We start from the raw sequence: 20,390 nt of genomic DNA, 5'->3' as shown, positions 1-20,390 counted from the left end.
TCTTCGCTTATCTCAAAATATATCCCCACCCGACCTCTCCGCTCTGCACAAGATCTAGGTCTCTCATCCAAACTCATTACTCGCTCCCACTTACACTTGCAGGATTTTTGTTGGGCAGCACCCTCCTTATGGAATGCCCTAACACACACGCACGCACACACACACACACACACACACACACACACACAAAGACTCTCCTCTAGCCTCTTTCAAAACTCACCTCTTCCAGCAAGCTTATCATATTCCAGAAGCCCCACACAACCTCCAGTAACATTTATATCTAATTGCATCCCATCAGGACTGTCTTGTAATCTGTGGGACTGCTATGCCAAGGAATCCTCTCCTTATGTATCCTTCCTATTATCCCTATAGATTGTAAACTTGCGAGCAGGGCCCTCCTACCTCTGTCAGCTTGTTTCTACCCAGTTTGTTTAATACGTGTTTCCAATTGTAAAGCGCAACGGAATATGCTGCGCTATGTAAGAAACTGGAAATAAATCATATGTTTTTAGCACTCATACCTGGAGTGTCTGGAGGACATGTAAAAGGTGCATACATGGGACCTTATTCTGACCGTCCCCAGATGCCCCCCATACCCCTTCAGCGCTCACAAATCTGAGACACCTCTATGGTGTCTCAGACCTGCGGGCACCATGTACTTAAATCACTCAGCAGTGTTGCCCATTGTGTAGGCCCCCTAGTATATCTGGCTCATGAGGCAAATGTATTAAGCCTGGTGAAGCGATAAAGTGGAAATGAAAACACACCACCCAATCTTGGGATACAGGACATGAATACTTGTTTAAGGACCCCACACAGTTTACATCACCCATGAGTACTGTGTATGGCCAACAGTCACAGGTGACCTGGAAAACAGCTCCTCAGAGCAGGGCCCTCTTCCCTCCTGTTGTCAAAGCCCTCTTCTCTTCACATTTCACTCACAGCTCTCCCATACTCAAACACTCATCTCCATCATTGGCCACAAGACTCTAGTAGTATGTTGATTGAGTACTCACTATTTATATTTAAGCTGTAAGGTGTATTGAACTGTGGCACTCTTTACCTGTAATCAATCTTTTTTATTTATTCAATGCAATACTAATTTTTATCTCCCTGTACTGTTACTTTGTATGGTGCTGTGAAACCTCTGTGGCGCCTTATAAATAAAATTATAATAAATAATAATAAACATGAATGGTTAATAGGCACCATTCACTCAGGGACACACCCAGACACCCAGGGACACACCCAGAGATTCCAAGGGACACCCCAAGGTCTCTCACTGCAAAACAAAAGGCCATATACCACCCACTGCAGCAAGGGAGCCTTAAAAGAGATGCTGCTGTAGTCCGCATCACATACTAACCCCACAACACGGCATAAAATAAAGGCAGCACATATTTTACTGTGATGGGAGAGAGAGGAGCGAAGTGGTAATGGATCACAGTTTCCATTTTTGGGGGGGGTTACATCTACTTCCAATTTGAGAGACTACATTTATAAAAATAAACAGGATTGCAGTGCTGGCCAACCATTTTTGTGCTCCAACACAATGCCAGGTGGCACAAGCACACATAAAGACCAGCTGCACATGCGAGGGATGAATGAAAACATGTTGTAGTTCCATAGTCCGAGTACCTAACCTACATAGAAATGTGGTATCATTCCTGAGGGATGGTGACGTAGCAGCACATTTGCAGTGAACTCTGAAGAAATACCACAAATTCAAAAGTAAACTTTATTTTCTTTAAAAAAAAAAAAAAAAATTAGAAATGGTTTTCAAGTCATAGTTGAGGATAAAATGACTTACATGTGTATAACAATGGTTTCAAATTAGCATCAATGAATACATGGCGGAAAGACTAAACTTGACCTCTTTAAAAATAAAAAATAAAAGGGGGGGGGGGGAACAGTTCAAATAGCAATTCAGAATATTTTCTTTTTGACAGTGATTCTATTAGAACAAACTATAAGATACCTGGTGTTAGAACATAAGCTGGTCATAACAACATGCCCTCACAGCTGTAGAAGGTAGCCTAGAAAGAGATTACCGCAGGTCTTGGGGAAGGAGGGTTTCCTTAGAAAACATTAGTAGCTTAGACGGACTTCAATGGCCAAACGCAATAGCCTCCGAGATCAGCAGCAGTGTGGGAAGCCGGCTGAACTCTGAGGTTTTTTTTTTTAAATCATTTAAAAAGGCAAAACCATGACTTGTAAATGAACCTGGGAGTTTTCCCAGCATTCCTCACGGATGACCAACACATTTGGCCATAACGGTTGTTCTGTCCCTAATGTATTAAGGAAGGCTCACCGCTCTACAGGACAGTGGTTGGACCAGTCGTGTTATTAACTAGTTTAGGGCTGTTCAGGCCAGGAAGTGGGCTTTATGATAGGTTTCAGAGGTGGCACTACTAGCAATGCTGAATTTGGAAAGCAAATTGGACCTAAACTGAGCATTAAGACTATCAATAGTTTATGGCTCGTTTACCTTCAAAACAAATTTCCATTCTTAGCAGGTAGTAGATTTAATGTACGGGTACTTTATGTGGGGGAAAAAAAAAATGTAAGTCCATCCTAATCTCTTCTTTAATTAATTTTGTTCTCCCAGCCTTCTACTGTAAAGATCAATTGTTGATTTTTTAAAATGTTCTTGCTAGACTCGCTGTTCCTTCCCAGAATAATCCCCTTTAGCGTGAATAAGAGCGCTTCTGCAAAATGAGTTTCTAACACTCACTGTGTACAATAGCTGGATTGGGGGTGGGAGCGGTAATGGGAAGTGGACATCAGGGCATTTATCAGTTGGAGTGTGGCGGATCTGGAAGAGATGAGAGGTGGCTGCATCTGTGGTGCATGCACATACCAGAGCTGAAAGACTATAGGAGTGAACGACATGGGATTAACATATGAAATCCCAGTGGGGGGACCCCCGCCCCCCACCCTTGATAGGTCATCAACTTCATGGGACACTGGTTTTTATTTTAATAATTTGGCACTCAGGAATCACTTCCTAGGTATCTTACAGCATAACCCATCCCTTATAGCACCTGCTCAGAGAGGAAATCAAAATAACCCAACAGATATGAAAACATTATACTGAAAGATGTCAGCAAAGATACAATTGCATAGTTCGGTAAGAAAGTTTTTAAAGTTACGTAGCCCCATCCTCGAATAGTCATGTGCTAGGACTGCAATAAAATAAATCCATTTGTACTAGTTCGTATTTCTATAGGTCCTTATAGGTATTTCTCCCAGCTCTTACATAACAAGACAGTTGCCAGACACCAAGCCCAGTGGTCTCAGAATTCAATCCCCAGAACACTTAAATCCACCACAGATCATTTATGGTCAGGCTAAGGCACAGAGAGAAAAGCAATAAGAATTTTCAGAGCAACATGGAGTCCACTGGCTATGCTTCCAGCCCCTTAGGTCCTATGCTCAACCAATCCCTAAAAACACTACATCTATTTTTCCCACCATTCCCCTTGTGCAATACTGTGACACAAGTGAATTGTCACCAGATATCTGGTACAGATGACAGATTGGAAGAGTACATTTTTCTACAATTTTTTTTCAGTTTTAGGGATACCGTAGTTCTCTGCAAAGACCCTTAAAAGGCACACAATGGATACTTCATTACAGGCTTCACAATGTGCTTTTATTATTACGTGCGGTCACGTGACAAAATAATGGCAGACTGTCCGCTGCATTGGTCAGTTGTTGTTTTTTTATTTATCTATAAAAGAAAAATCTCCTAGAAGCAAGTTGTGGGGGGGGGGGGGGGGGGGAGAGAGTTTACTATGAAGAAAAAGATATGGTTTGCCCTGCAATGATCAGACACGCAGAATCCAGCTACTCAGTAAATGCAGCTCGTATTCTGCAGACATAAAATGTTATTACTATTTGTTGTATTTGGAAGCACACCCTAGTGAAATCACAGAGTTCTGCATCTCCTTAGTCTTTAAAAATACTGCATTTCCCTCTATGTTGCAGCAATGAAAAGATCTCAGCAGTTATACAAATGTTTTTTTCTTTTAATATACCTATCGGAACTGAATAAACACAATAAAATATTACAGTGCTGCGACTACAGGGGTTCCTGCTTTCAAACACTCCCATGCTGGGTCAGCACAGAGAGTAAAAAAAGTCCAAACTCCGCCATTTGCATATTGAAAAGTGTCAGCAATTATCTAGTAACAAAAGAAAGAAAAAAAATACAATAATTTAGAGAAAAAGGAAAGAAGATTGAAACAAGGTGGATATTTACTCCAGACCTTCATGTAGTAATTCACAGCGCAGAAAAAAAAAAAAAAAAAGTTGCAATAAATATTCAAAAATTTGTTATTTCTATAAGGCATGACTGAGCATTTTAGTTTTTTTTTTTTATACGATATCCACAAAAAATATATATATCATTTTTTTGCTTGTAAAGAGTACCTCCTGACGAGGCATATTCCTTTTATTTGCAGAGAAATAGTCGAGTACATGAGCAATAGTCCGATAGTATTCCCCTTGGACTAGTACGCACTGCAAATTCTTTTCTCAGGATGCCCAAAAAATACAACACAAAAACAGCTCCAATGTTACTCTTAATACAACTGAAATTTTAAGGGCGCAGCTTAAGCGAGTCTTTTGCATTTCACATGTTAATACATAGTTCTTGTACTGGAGCTGTATCGTATCAAGGTCAATAATAATAATAAAAAAAAAATTATAATCAAGAAAGCTAGTGTTCCCTTCTCACTGCATCCGGTCAGGTTGGAGCTGTGTAGGCTGGTACTGGATGTACGCAGTAGGAGGAACTCCGGTAGCTGTAGCAGACATTGGCTGTTGGACAGCGCTGGTGTATCCGTAACCCACATAGCCAGCAGTGGGCGAAGCTGCGTAAGGATACTGTTCATAGGCAGCAGTGGTGTAGTGGGTGTAGGCTTGCGTAGCAGTGTTGTAATCTATGTACGGAGATTGCAGAGACTGGATCTGCGTAGGAATTACCACACTTGGCTGGATAAAGGCGGAGGGGTAGATGTACTGTGGTGTCAGCCTGTGAAGAAGGAAAAAAAAAAAACCACATTAATATGAATAATCACTTTCGATTTAGAAAGAAAATCATGGGGGTGAGGGGTGTTTGTGGGGTCATTGTTACATTAGCAGTTATTGTTAAAGAGGCACTAACCCCCTTTTAAATGATAGGAAGTCAGACATTGGGCCGGATGTATCAAGCTTAAAAAAAAAAAAAAAAAAAATTGTATAAAATGGAGAGTAATGAACAGCCATTTGGCTGTGTATCACTCTCCATTTTATAATTTTTGTGTCATGGTAGTTAGATTAAGTAGCAACAAATCTACTCCTATGTCCACTTTATCCCATTTCAAGCTTTGATACATTTGCCCCTGTATAGGAAGATACAGCGCCTAAAGATCACCCATTGTGTTTGCTATATTTATTCAGGATTTTAGGAGTCTTGGGGTGTATCTAGGGCTGCAGTGTCTCGAGCGCGGTCATTATTCTATAAATTCTATCATTGCCCCTGTATATATTACTAGTGTATTGTTATATCCACCTACACAAAACGTACTGATGGAGCCTTCTTCATCTAGCCTTCTCTGGAGAGCCATAGCTCAACAAGGCTTATTATTATCTGTTGTTCTCAGCTGCAATACAATACATAGAACAATACAGTAGGGGATTAGCAAAGGATTAAGTCCGACAGCTCTGGCTCACTTAATTCTATTAAAGGGCTAGATGAGGATGGCTCAATCTGCACACACACACACACACACCAAATAAGTGGTAATATTAGTATAGAAACAAATATACACAACTGTCTAGGGTCATGGCACAGTTTCATTTTTGGTTAGATAGCAACCAGTGTTCTGTAAGCAAAGAGGCAATTACAAGTTACTGCTAAATAAAGAACTCAACTAGGAGAATACAGCATGCCTCAGCCGCGAGCGCTCTCATATGCCAGGAGGGCACAAGAAGGATGTTGTCAAGTGGGGAGACCTTTTTACACCTGGAATTCCTGTGTGCGAAAGTCCATGTGTATCCAGAAGATGCACATATGTAAACACATATCTGCATTTAGGAACCTGATCAATTAGGCGCAGGAAGCCTGACATCTGCTTTATTGCCCATCACGGTTCTGCTGGGGGACTTGCATCTTCTATTTTTATTTCACATTAGAGCTTGCAGTTGCATCAGGAGGATCCCGAGGGCCCCCAGACAGCCAATTCACTGACACCAAAACTTAAAAAAAAGTCAATAGGTCAGCACTGACAAAAGGTTGAAACAAGCAAAATGTCGACACATGAAACACCGACATAACTAGACACTCCCTGTGAGCTGTAACACACCCCACATTGGGATCCTATTCTCATTAAACTCAATTGATTAAAATATATCACTACCTTCTGCAAGATCTCCTGAAATACGATGTACTGCGATGAGCACGGAACAGATTAGCCAAAGAGCTGGGGCCATCCCAGATGACCAGGCCATAAAGATAAAATAATGGGTACTACAAGTTGGAAACTGCTCAGAACCAAGTGGATGACTTGTCCAATTCAATAAGAACTGAAAAGGTTTATACAAAATATAGGTTATGGACATAGGCGAATCTAGGGGGTGGTCCGGGGGTGCACAGGACCACCCATTAGCTCATTTTGTAGCTGAGGGAAGGGGCTTTCCAACGAGCCCAGTCCCGTGTGTCTAGCTCCCTGGGAACTGGAGATACAGACAGGCAAAGCTGGAACGTTTTTTCTATAGGATAACATGGGGCCCGCTAATTCCGACCCCCACCCAGTTCAACGGCTGCCAGTTCCCCCTTCGGCATCACTGAAGCTCGAGGTTGATCTCAGTCGAACCCAAATCGCTGGGCCTTCAATCTGATACCAGGCTGGGTTAATTGGTTCCAGGGATATTGAGGTTAAACCGTTTTTTTTTTTTCATTTCTTAAATGTAATTTCATGATTGTTTATGTTCTTTGAGGGCAAACATCATTCGAAGCCAACTTAAAAGTTCTTCAATATGATACTAGTCTCATGTAAATGGGTCAGTTGGTTCCAAAGATATAGCTGGTTGGTTAAAGGGGGGTAGGGAAAGGGGAGTGGTTGTCTCTCCCCCTCACACCAGAAAATGCAGGGACTAGGCTGGTGTATAAGGGGTCAGCCTGGGAATGTCCCTGCATGATCCTGGGACCATATTCCCGGGTAAATCCCTGCATTTTCTGTTGTGAAAGGGGTATTATTTTAAACAGTGACCTGCAGTGCTAGTCTGCTCTCTGCCCAGCTGTCAATGACTGTCACCCCCTGCAGCTTCCACTCCAATTCTTCTCCCCGCTTTCACCTCAGCCCGCCCCCCCCTCCCTTTAATCTTGTGGTGCCGGCGCCCGGCGTGCTCCCCCGACGTCACGCACAACAACAGCGCGCACCATATTTCAAATGTCCACTCGGCTAGAGGGGACACCAGGAGGGGAGTTACATAGTTACATAGTAGGTAAGGCTGAAAAAAAGACTTGCGTCCATCTAGTTCAACCTGGTATAGATATCCATTGCTGATTTGGTAGGTTCTGGTATTTTACAGACAAATTATATTTCTTATTTGTACCCATGGATGTTTTTCTCCAGTAAATGTTTGTCCAACTTTGCCTTGAACGCATTTAATGAGCCAGCCATTACCACCTCTCTGGGAAGAGAGTTCCAGAGTTTGACTGTTCTGACCGTAAAGAAATTCTTTCTACTAGCTGAATGAAATCAGTGGGAGCGTGCTCTGCGCTGCGCTCTGCTCCTCTCCCCATAGAAGCAGCTGCACCGCTCTCCATCTCTCCCTGCAGCAGCAGCGAAGGCTCATATTAAAATTTACAGTAAGTGGCACTTTTTGGGGCATTGCTTAAGGGACGCTACAAGTGGCGGTATGTGGGGGCATTACGCATAATGTGTGGCTTAATGTGTAAGGGGCATTACGGTGTGCAGCATCATGTGTAAGGGGCATTATGTGTGCAGCATCATGTGTAAGGGACATTATGTGTACAGCATCATGTGTAATGGGTACTATGGTGAGCGGCATCATGTGTAATGGGTACTATGGTGTGCGGCATCATGTGTAATGGGTACTATGGTGTGCTGCATCATGTGTAATGGGTACTATGGTGCCATTAAGCAAGAACCCCCTAGCAATGAGCACGTAGGTAAGCAGCACTTATGTGGCAAATATGTAATGGGCATTACGGTTTGTTATATAGTATGTAATGGGCATCATGATGTGTGACACAATGTGTAATGGGCATTATGGTGTGTGGCCTTATGTGTAATTGGCATTACGCCGTGTGGCTTTATGTGTAATGGGTATTACGGAGTTTGCTAAAATGTGTAATGGGCATTACTGTGTATGGTCTAAAATGTAATACCACACCCCTTTTTGTGATGCCACGCCTCCTTCCCATGAGGCCATGCCCCCTTTTGACGCACGGCTGCGCCGCGCAAAGGTCCCCCTACCATTATGTCTAGATCTGGGACCACCCATTACCATAATTCTAGATTCGCCTATGGTTATGGACAATGGGGCAGATGTATTAAGCCTGAGATAAAGTAGAAAGTGATAACTTACCAACCAATCAGCTATGATTGAAAAGTTAGGAGTTGATTGGCTAGCGCGTTATCACCTTCTACTTTATCTCTTCAGGATTAATACATCTGTTCCCATTGATTGTACAGGCAGCATGTGATGCTACAGCTACAATAAACACTGACTGTGACACTTGTCTTCTGTAGTAATCACACCCACACCCCTCCCCCCACCCTCTCCTTGTCTATTTGCAGTTTTCCTATGTCACAACGAAGCATATTCCCTGAACACTGACAAATGAGTGACAGGAACGCTTGTGCACAAGAAAACTAGTCTACAAATGACAGCTAAAATCGGATTGGTAGCTACAGCCTAGGTAACACCAATTATAGCATACACACTTTTAATAATGTTCTCCCACAGGGGGAGGGGGGGGGGGGGATTAAATATTTTGTGGGTCTGGGAAACTTTATGGATATAAGGCAAGATAAAAAAACTTGAGGGGTTTCAGTTCATAAGCTGTATAATGTTCACCTTCTGTATGAGCCCATTACTCTCAATTGGAAAATGGATTCACTATAATGGTGAAATATATCATGCATAATGTCTCACAAAAGACACAATATCTCTGGGCGCAGCCGTGATGATCGCCAGAACATTCAAGTGAGGCATTAGAACTAGTTTGTCTTTTCTAGTTGCGCTTAGAATTGGTTGCTAGAAGAGACCGCGTGTATAACTCACATGCTGCACCCTTCTTAAACATCCCTTATTTTTCTCCATTGTAAAAGAATACCTTTCTATTTCCAAACGGTTACTGGCCCTGAGGGCACAGATTAGCATTATAGCAGGTTAGGGTGGGGGCGTTGGATAGAGCCCAAACGTTTACACTACAGCTTTATCTTTGGTTGGCGTATATGGAAAGTAGTTGCACACACACTGTAGCCCATCCAGGGTTTGAGAAGGTCCATTATCTATTCTGGCTCTAATGTATGCAGTGTGATAAGTGGAGGAGGGGACCATATGTGTCCATGCAGATGCAGGCCACTTAAGGAATCCTAAAGCAGGACAATGACTGCGGGGGAGAACAAGGTAATAGTACACACAAGCCATGTATTTAGTTATTTAGAGTTTCTTATTATAGCGCAGGATATGCCTTTGCGTTTTACAATTGGAAAGAGTGATAAAACAAACCGACAGAGGAAGGAGGGCCCTGCTCGCAAGCTCACAGATGTAGAAATGCAAAGAATACTTAAGCCTAAAAATAGCTAATAAAAAGGGAATAAAGTGGCAAACAAGATGATAGAAGTGAGGTTCTGTAGCTGTGGGTAAACACAACAGTCACTATATAAGTGGCTACACAGGGGTGTAGCAGCAGTTTTTAGTGTGGGGCAGGTGTTAACCAGTGGGAGCAATATGGGCCATGCACCTATTTATATAGCGCACACATATTCCACAGCGCCTTTCAGAGAATATTTGTCCAGTTACATAATTTTCCATTGTCTGACATGCAGGATGACAGTGGATATCGCTAGCGAGAGCCATGCTGCGGAATACCCCTGCCGCCCCCCCGCCCGCCCCCCCCCCGGCAGGTTTATATGCACTTGCCAACACGTCATCCAGTGTATACCAAGCATTAGTCATTTATGTTAATTAAGTGTGCAGATACTGCAAATATTAGATAATTACAGACCCAACGGCTAAAGTACAACATATGCATATATTAATTAATTTCCCCATGGATATTCAGTGGTAATCATCTTGTAGTATCATACTACAGTCAACCCCAGTGTTTCCCAGTGCTGTAGCAAATGAATTCGATAATAGACCTGGGAAGCTCGGGGAATCTTCACATACACAATAGTTAACACCTTTTTGGTATTAGAGGTGCTCAGAGGCTTTTGTCACAACAAAACACCTACACGTTACAGGAGGAGGTAGTTAAGGGTGTCACTTTAATCTCATAACAATAAGGAAGTTACACTTTGTGCAGCAACAATTATCAACACAGCAATTCACACATCAAGCAGCCAACTCATTTACTGTATAGATGCCACCAGCAAATAGAGATCGAGCACACACCACAGAGCTTTCCCAAACTTGGAGGCAGATTTATCAAAGTGCGGAAAGAGATAATAGGTGAAATACAAGTGATAAAGTGGAGAGTGATGAAGTACCAGCCAATCAGCTCCTTACGGCCATGTTACATAATGTGCTTGAAAAATGACAGTTGGGAGCTGATTGGCAGGTAATTTATCGCTATTTATCCCTCATTAAGGCTTAATAGATTTGGCTCAAAGTGCCAACCAATCAGCTCCTGTCATTTCTCAAACACAGGCTGTGCAATGGCAGTTAGGAGCAGAGTGGTTGGTTGAACTGACTGAGGCACATATTAAGGTCACCTTTGCTTAAGAATGTATAGCCTTAAAACCTGGACTGGTTAGAGTGCCATGGAGACAATGGCCCCCATTCTAATTTGATCGGTCCACCACATGTTCACACGGGGAACGTTGTTGAAGCCCTGCGTATGTGCATAATCGGTTATGCATCCACCCGCAGTTTCATTGGCGTCCGTCCCATTTAAATGCAGCAGTGGCGCAGTGTGCCGGAGGCGGGTGGCTCAGGTCACATGACGTCCCATGGAACCCACAAATATAAGTCAGTCTCCATTGACTTATATTTGCAAGCCCAGCAGAAATATTCTGATGGTCGCCAACCATCAAATGATTTCTCCTGCTGTGGGCACATCTTGTCAGTATAAAGTCATGGTTTTAACCAGTCTTAAGCAACTAACAGATACCATAATTGACCATCACTGCCACAACACGCACGCACACACACACACACACACACACACACACACACACACACACACCTCAGCTACTGGCTTATTCTTTTATTCTTCAGATATATACATATTACTCCAACGAGCCAGCCTCCCACATCTTGTGAATGGCAGAGGCCAAAACGTACCAGCCAGAGATTGTCCAGGATGGAGATCTTACTAGTTATATAAAACCACATCCTTAGTAAACGTCTAACTTTTCCCATGCACTTTGCAGACAAGTAGGGAACAAGCAACATGAATATGTATTACTACATTATGTGTTTTTGGAATAGGGCAGCGGTAAAAGGATCTCCCCCACATTTGGCGCAAACCCCACATCCTGCAAAGACATGCTTGCTTATAAAGCCGCAGTCTTTGTACACACTGCCCATTGCTCTAGGATGGTTTACAATTCCAGTATGAAAGAGCAGATGTCTCGCTTCAGTATTTCTTCTTTAAGATTACATACTGCAAGCCCCCTGCTAATCAGTGTAACACCTACATGATGTAGAAAATAATCAGTTTAACCTTGTAGTAAAACAGGGACAAATGTGCTTGAAGTCTGCATGCCAACAGAACTTCAGATAAAGCTATACTGTGTAGTCATTATCAGGAAGGAGAGCCCCAACAAGGGAGCACAGCAGTGTATAGTGGGGGTTGGGTGGACTGGGGAATAAACCTTGTATGCGATTATCACGTTCAAAAAACAATATAGGTCATGGAATCCCCATACATGTGGCACTTTTATTCACAACTCCAAAAAGGTTTCTTGTTGGTAAATGGAGAACCTTTATTTTTTGGATGTATGTACACAGTTTCTAAAACTCCCCCATTCCAGTCAAATTGACTGATGTACTAATTAATTCAATGGTGCTCAAGCATAGAGCTTCTCAAGGCCTTGACTGTTATAATGGAGTTTGGGACACACCGATTTATACTCCCTTACACAGCCCCAATGGCCACCAAGGTTATGGCTTGATAAATGGCAGCTCTCACTCATATTTACTACCAAAACAGGTTGAATCCAGACTTTAGGTTAGGCTGAAAATGGGCAATAGGCTGACACAAGTAAAAAGCTCAATTTGGCTAATGTGCTTACTCTTACTTGTGGTATACCTATACTTTCATAGTATACCATCCATGTGAACTACAATTGGGAAAGTTAGAGTATGCCAAGCGCAGCAAGACACCTGAAGCATGGCGGGCAAAATGAGACCTGCAAGGGTACGCGGTACACAAACTGGGGGGTCCATGTGCTTAAACATCTACAAATTAACACTAAAAAAGGGAAACAACTTATGTCAACCTTTTCACGTGTCAACTTTTGTCATGTCTACTTGTAATGATCAGTATTTAGTGGATCTTTATTAGGCTATTTCTAAAAGGTAGGAGATAAAGAAATTGTGGTCAGCATGTAGAACAGTTCATGTTTTCCTGGTCAGACATGGATCTGTAGAATGTGTCTGTTAGGAAATAATTAACTCCAGGTCACCACAGTGTCTTATCTTTTAAAATATGATTACGCCAGAGACATTCATCATCAAAGGAAAAGTACAAAACATACATTTGTAGAAAGACTTTAGACCAGGGATTCCCAACCACAGTCCAGGATTTAAGGATATCAATACTTGTGCACAGATGACTTTAGTTAGTACCTCAAGTATTTTGATTTAATGGATATCACTGAAACTGTGTGGTACGAGAACAGAGGTTGGGAAAAAAAGTCTGTAAAAAAGTTGCGTACACACTAGATCGTTACGGATACGCACAACACCGTTAACAATATTTTTGTGCATATCCTCTAGTGTGTTGACAATATTTGCTCACGGGAGTCGTTAGTCCAATTTATTTATTTTGCAATTCAAACGGTTTGGTTTAAATTAATTGTCTTTTTTTTTTATTAAAAACATTCTACATCAAATGTTGAACGATGTTAATGTACTTATTTTAAAGTAGCTCACCACTGGATCTGCTACTAGCGCTAGGGCTGCTAAGCCTGACTAGACGTTGGACCTGAAAGGATTAAAGTAAAACTATTATGCAAGATATTCATTTTTGAAACAAAGTTAACTGCTGTAAGTGCGAACATGGAAACAGAAGCCCCGCCCACTCATGCTGTTCTAGCAGAGACCCGCTTTGTTATTAGTGAACCTGTACATCTTTTTACTTTCACAGTTCTAGTTAAGGCTTGGCTCAGGACTCTGGCATAAGGTGGTTGTCTCCTCCAACATATGTCATGTACAAGATTGCAAAGTGCTTTACAGAAAAAACACAGGAGTAAATTTACTAAGATGGGAGGTCTGCCATGGGCAACCAATCTGAATCGGCTTTATTTATTTAGCGCCTTCTAGAAGATAATAGAAAGTATCTAATTGGTTGCCCATAGCAACATCTCATCTGAAGCAGAACTCCCATCTTAGTAAGTTTCCCCCATAGTATCAGAAATTTAAGCCCTTCAGGTTTTTCTGCATTTGGTGTCATTTAATGACCCCAGATGACATTAATCTCCCATCCTTGTCAGGAAGGAAGATGGGGAGGGTTTGTGGCTACAGAAAGCACCTTTTGGTGTACTACATAACACATGTAGAGGAGATTGGTGGCTGGGGAGGGGCTGCCTGCAACGGTCTCCCCTAGTTCACAGTTTGTTATGACACAGCTGTCTCAGAAGATGACCCAGATCACTTCCTGATAGCAGAAATGGATTGTCACCCTGCTGGAGAAAGGCACCGATATTATACTCCTATTTACACATCAGAGGCAGAGGGGGCTGCAGGAAGCAGACTGGTAACACTCACAATGCAGGGTGTGGATACATGCTGAGTTTTGAGCTTCAAAACACACAAGCACAATGCGATACTGTACACTTTAACAATGGGGGAAATGTATCAACTCTTCTAAAAAGTGGAGATGTTGCATAAAATGAACAAATCAGCTTTAATCAGCATTTATCAAGATCAGTCTATAATATGATAGCAGTTCGTTTTAATTGGCAACTGCACACTTTAAAAGTTTGATACATTTCCCCTATGTGCACCTGATACATGCATTATTCAGGAGAATGTGGTTTCTCCATTTACTAGTAACCGCAGGCACTGATGATACACTGGCAATGGCCGATATGTGTAATTTCAGCTGGAGATCTACAGGTTGGCCAAGTCTGGTCTGCAGAATTGCTGTTTCCATCAAGGGAGACAGTAATGCAAGTATTTCCATGTAGATTAATCTGGGTAACAGTCCCCAGTTCCCTCCCTTAGGTTGTTTTCTTGAAAGGTGAATTTGTTGACACTGCTGCTGCCTTGAGAATGGTCCTCTGTGGGACCGAAACGTCGGCAGGCTTACATAATTTAACCGCTTGAATAAAGCTGGACATTTGTTTCATAAGCCTGGTGAGTGCTGTTTTTCCCTTAGGGGAATTTATCTGGGTACTTGTGTAGTTTCACAGCGCCAGCATGGCGCTGTGCGTCTGAGTCCCCTTGTGGGGCTCGCTTCGCTCGCCCACGCTGCGGGCTCGATGGCTCGCTACGCTATTTAAAATCAACTCCATGCCAACATGGATAGTGGAGGTATGAACTATCCATGTTGGCATGGAGTTAAGTTACTTTTTTGGACATATTTCGTGGCGAGCGTACACCCGGAAGTAGCACGGCGCCATGAAACTACACAAGTACCTTTATCTGCATGTAGATTAATCCATAGAATAAGAAAATAGTTGTGAAAGACAAACCCCTTTTACACCAAAATGCCGAGTCGCACCCGGGTTTTTGATCCCCGCCTTAAGCCGAGTGCGACCCGGCGCTTGCTCCCTTTTACACCGCCGCATCCCCCACTTGGAGATGTTCGCCGCCGCTGGGACCCGGACCGCTGCGCTGGGGGCAAGCCTAGCACTAAGGTAATCTGCTGGGCTGTCCCCAGCCCCCGAGCACCCCTCCAGCCGTCATCCGGGAGGTGAATGGATGCCGCACACAGGCATCCATTCACCTCCTCTGCTGCCTACGCTGCTGTCTGCAGAGTATAGCAGACAGCAGCGCAGGCTGTGTGTGCCCCTCGTCCACCCTGCGGACGCTGTAACCCGCAGGTTGGACGTCCCCCATTCATGTAAATGGGAGTCGGGTCGGATGACCCAGCGTACCCATTTACACCGTCCTCTACCCATGTCCTAGCCGTGTTCTACCCAGGTCAGGACCTGGGTAGAAGTCCCATGTAAAGGGACATGGCGTGACCCATTTACACCGCCGCAGACCCGGGTCTGACCCGCCGATGACCCGGGTTTTTGAGTCTGTATAAAAGGGGTATTACTAATAAACAGATAAAAAATTTTTTTTACAAAGCAAGTTGTAGCCAATAGCAACCAGATATTAACCTATTATGTTCAGGAGCTGAGGTGTACAGGGGGTTGCTGTTTAATACAATGCATTTTGCACAAATTTGATTAGAGAACAAGCCTCCTGGTACGTGGAACAGTCCTCTTTATTTAGCAAAAACAATATCAAGACGCCTCTTCCGTTCATATTAATTTGGAATTATACATCGGGCTACAATAGTTCTTTGCTATGTGTTGCAAGACTTTCCACAGCTCCTGCTGCTTGGCCGATTTCTGCTTTACAGTCATTCATGGTCTTAAGTTTGACGCACAAAGACCTAGAGACTTGAAAAAAAAGCTATCAAACACAAGAGACATGCCAACGCAAGTGGCACCTACCACTAGAAAGCATCTTCTCCTTTCTTGGCCTTCTGCAGAGTAAACCATCACAATGGAGAAGTAGATTTGAAATTCCTAAAACCGTTATTAAACGCAGGGTGATAAAACAAGGTGGATGGAACAGAGAGGACTTGTATTGCACAGGACTATGTTAATCGCCCAGGGATATACGATCTGTTTAGACAATAAAGATTCTGGATGAATTACCCTGTACATCATCTTTATTATCTGTGTCCAATTTCTAAAAGGAGTCGCTGAACCCGATGTAAGCCATTGTCAGGCTTTACATGCTACAGATGAGCAAGGGCTTGTACTTGCAGTACACAGACTTACTGCATGCATTTTGTTACAGTAACAAGCATTTGATATTAAAACAGAATCCCTTAATCGTGATAGGATCAAGAAGTTCAGAAGTTGGCCAGCTCTATAAATAGAGAGCAACTTTCTCCTGGCATAAGACAAAAGTATTTACTGAGGTTCTATGCAAGGGGTGGGGTAAGTATCTGTGTGCTTTCTCGGCTGTGTGCTACAAACCCAGCTCTCGTCTTTAACCTAATTTAGTGAGGAACTTGCATATGAAATAACAAATGGCTAACAAAGGGGTGCTAAATACCTTTCACATTAAAACACTGTGATATTCCTAAGTGATAACATAAGATCCCTATATTAAATCCAAATCCAGTTCCCAATTTTCCATAATCGTTCGGCTGATAAAATGGGTCTTATAATTTAATATAAAATGGCTTAAAAGAACTAAGAAAACAGGAGAGAGATGTAGCGGTCCCAGTGGTTGACTAAACTGGAAAATTAGATAGAAAAATATTTTTCCTACCCGAGTCTGTAGTAGAGACTTCACAAATGCACAGAGGTAGTGGATGTTAAGCCCGGTACACATGGGGCGATGTGCCGGTATGCGCTAAGCGATGTAGTTAGCACACATCACCCTATATATACACATACACACACACACACACACACACACACACACTATATAGGTGCTAAGTGTATAGGTGCTAAGTGATCTGTGCTAACTTCAGTTTCTTGGTGCACATGCAGTGCGATTTAACTAGATCTTGAATGCATATGCTCAAGATACAAGCAAGCAACGGCGACGTGAGAGGGAAATGCATCGCCATTGCTCGGGGGTATACACATGGAGCAATCCGTGCTTAATTTGTAAGTGATCTAGACAGATCGCAAAAGAAATAAGGCTAAAATTGCCCTGTGTGTATGCCCCCTTATGCATAAGCCTGTCACATGTGCTATATAAACTCACATACAGCACACCAGCAACCTTTGCATTCTGGTGGAATTAATGCCTATTTCCCTATAGATTGTAAGCTTGCGAGCAGGGCCCTCATACCTTTCACTGTCTGTAAATACCCAGTTAGTTATATCACTTTCTCCTATTGTAAAGCGCAACAGAATATGCTGCTCTATGTAAGAAGCTTAATAAATAATTATACTCACAGATTTCAGTACATTAATGTGTTTTTATAAATATGCTTTGCTTCCAATAATAAAAAAAATTATAAATAAAAAAACAAACAAAAAAAAATACACACATGGTGAAGTTTGTGTATGCTGAAATAAATCTACCCATGAGCTGCATTTGCTCCTACATCCAAGTCACTCATGACCAGTTTGGTGGACCACTTAAAGATGTAATTGTGCCATATCCATGATTATTGCACTCAAAACTGCCACATGCCAATACCACAATTGCATTTACTGAAAAAACCTGTTCAGATTGTATTATAAATAGTTTGTGCAGCAGTGTTTGTTTTACATTTCATTAAGGTGCGTACAAACTGTACGATCCCCACCACCGCCGATGGAGCTGGCTTTGGCATGTACATACTTGCCAAAGCGGACAGTGGTGAGTGACGGTATGTGAGAGCGGGGACGGTGCTGAATTCTGCAGCGTGGCCCTCGCTAAGATCAGCTTCCTCGTCTGTGCATGCACAGATGACGGAGAGGGGGTTGTGAAAAGGCGGGGAGCACGCATCGGCCGTTGGACAGAGCGTACACACTGGGAGATACGATGAGTCATATGACAGCGCACAGAAGTGCCAAAATAAACTCATTATATCACCTAGTGCAGGGCTGGGCAATTCCGGCCCTCCAGATGTTGAGGAACTACACATCCCAGGATGCTTTGCATTAGTTTTGCTATGTGGCCATGCTGAAACTGATGCAAGGCATGCTGGGATGTGTAGTTCCTCAACATCTGGAGGGAAGCAACTGCCCAGCCCTGACCTAGTGTGTAAGTGGCTTGGGTCTAACTACAAGTAACCAATTGGCCCAAAATAATCAAGGCAAAGTAACAAATTCCAATATGTTAATAAACTTTAAAGGGGCACCTCGACTCAAATATTAATTTGCTTAATAGAATTTATTCAATATTACAGTTTACCGGAACAGCCAAATACTTGAAAAGAAATCTGTACAGTGATCTGTATGCATTTATGATTACAGATGTTTCCAATGAATGCTAAAACTTTACAATATACAGATAGCAGGAGTGTTTCTCAGTATTTATCAGACTATTTCATGCTGAAGTAACATTTAACACCCTTTGTAGTAAAGTTAATAAGGCAATATAACAGCTCTGCCTTTAAGTGTTTTGCAGCTTATGCTCTACAAATTCTGAACAGAAAATGGAATTTTATATACATATATATTTATTAAGAGATTCTTTATAATCAACTTGACTTTTTAGGTTTACCGGACTCTAACACAAAAATAACTAACCTAAATGATCTGACATAGTTTATGTTAATCAGATTTTGCAAAATACATCCTTCAGATTCCAGCTCTTGTCTGCAGTCTCCATCAGCAGCCCACCAGGTCAGTCTGTGTTTTTTGTATTGTGTCAGTGTATATATTATTCCCTTTGTAAAAGGCACACCCAGCCCTTTACAACCAAAAATTATACACAAGAACAGCTGGGAATAACCCGCCATAGCCTGGCAGCACAATTAACCATGTAATAACTGGTCAGACACTTCCCCTTTATGCTCCCCAAGGTGTGGAAAAACAAGCCAGCTTTGGAGAGGGCACCTAGTCAGAAAGAGTTAAATGGAGACATTGTACTGGGCCCTTTGTTTTCAGAGATCACCAGTGCTTTCTAGAACAGCTGCCATGTCCAATTAGAGGACTTTTCTAGTGTGCTGGGTGGGGAGGGGGAGCAAAAAGCTATTGAAACAGGCCAGACAATAGGGCACTATCTGCGGCAGAGAGAGATCCCGGAGAACATCTGTCTGATATCATTTCCAACGGCTTGTGCGTCTTCAGAGACTGCATGGTCTGCAGGCAGGAACAGGTTCATTTGAACACGATCCCATTAGAAAAGCTTAGGCACTGCGGGGGAGCGTAACAAAATGTCAAGTATCTGAGGCCATCGAGACCAGAGGTCCTACAGTCACAGGAAATCTGATAAATACCTAGGCAGACTAGGTAGGATTTCAGAAAGTACCACACTGTGTGCGTTACCAATATCCTGTACAATCCTAACAGGACCTCTTATAGCAACTTTAACCCCTGCAACACAAGCAAAAGGACCGGTTTGAAAAAAGCACCCCATAGACCCAGCCTCTTTCAGAATCCAATACAGAGATTATAACCATGACAAACCAGGGTTCAATTAACTTTTTAATTAGTGTGTTACATAGGGCCTTATTCTAGTTCACTCTCTCTGACAAAATCCTTCTTAGATGGACAAAACCATGTGCACTGCAGGGGGGGCAGATGTAACATGCGCAGAGAGAATTAGATTTGGGCGAGTTATTTTTTTGTTTCTGTGCAGGGTAAATACTGACTGCTTTATTTTTACACTGCAATATAGATCTCACTTTGAAGTAAAACCCCACCCAAATGTCATTCTCTCTGCACAAGTAACATCTGCCCCACCTGCAGTGCACACAGTTTTGTCCATCTAAGAAGGATTTTGTCAGAAAGAGTGAACTAGAATAACCCCCATAGTTCTGTGGTAGTCAGCTACTATTTGTACCAATTACATTATTCTAACACCTGTTTAAACAAAAAGGTCATGGTCTACTATAATTTGAGAATTACATCCAATGGTAAAACAGGATTGTGTTTGACACAAGCCTACAGTGATGGAGTTGGGTGGTTAGTAAGTCAAGCAGAGCCCCACCTCCAGGCACTACACAGTCAGCAAGTCTCTAATGCTAGGTACACACCAGGACGACTAGGGCACGATTCTGTCAATTTAGATCCGATTCCGACCGGTTGTATGCAGATTGTGTGTACTATCGTGTGTTTTTGCCATTTATTTGATCCGAT

The 20,390-nt window shown here is 42.5% G+C and overlaps 1 protein-coding gene across 1 annotated transcript in view; it reads right to left on the bottom strand.

Moving 5' to 3' along the window:
• Nucleotides 1–1,757: 1,757 nt before the first annotated feature.
• The window catches only part of RBM38 (RNA binding motif protein 38), a 32,068-nt gene continuing 13,435 nt past the window's right edge, over nucleotides 1,758–20,390 (bottom strand). Inside the window, exon 5 of the mRNA XM_083146550.1 lies at nucleotides 1,758–5,038. Coding sequence (XP_083002676.1) covers nucleotides 4,738–5,038 — 301 coding nt within the window. The 3' untranslated portion in view covers nucleotides 1,758–4,737. The remainder of the gene's footprint in view (nucleotides 5,039–20,390) is intronic.

Source organism: Crinia signifera, chromosome 6 (genome assembly GCF_055691185.1).
Source record: "Crinia signifera chromosome 6, ASM5569118v1, whole genome shotgun sequence".
Classification (NCBI taxonomy): domain Eukaryota; kingdom Metazoa; phylum Chordata; class Amphibia; order Anura; family Myobatrachidae; genus Crinia; species Crinia signifera.
This window is presented reverse-complemented; position numbering and strand designations above follow the sequence as displayed.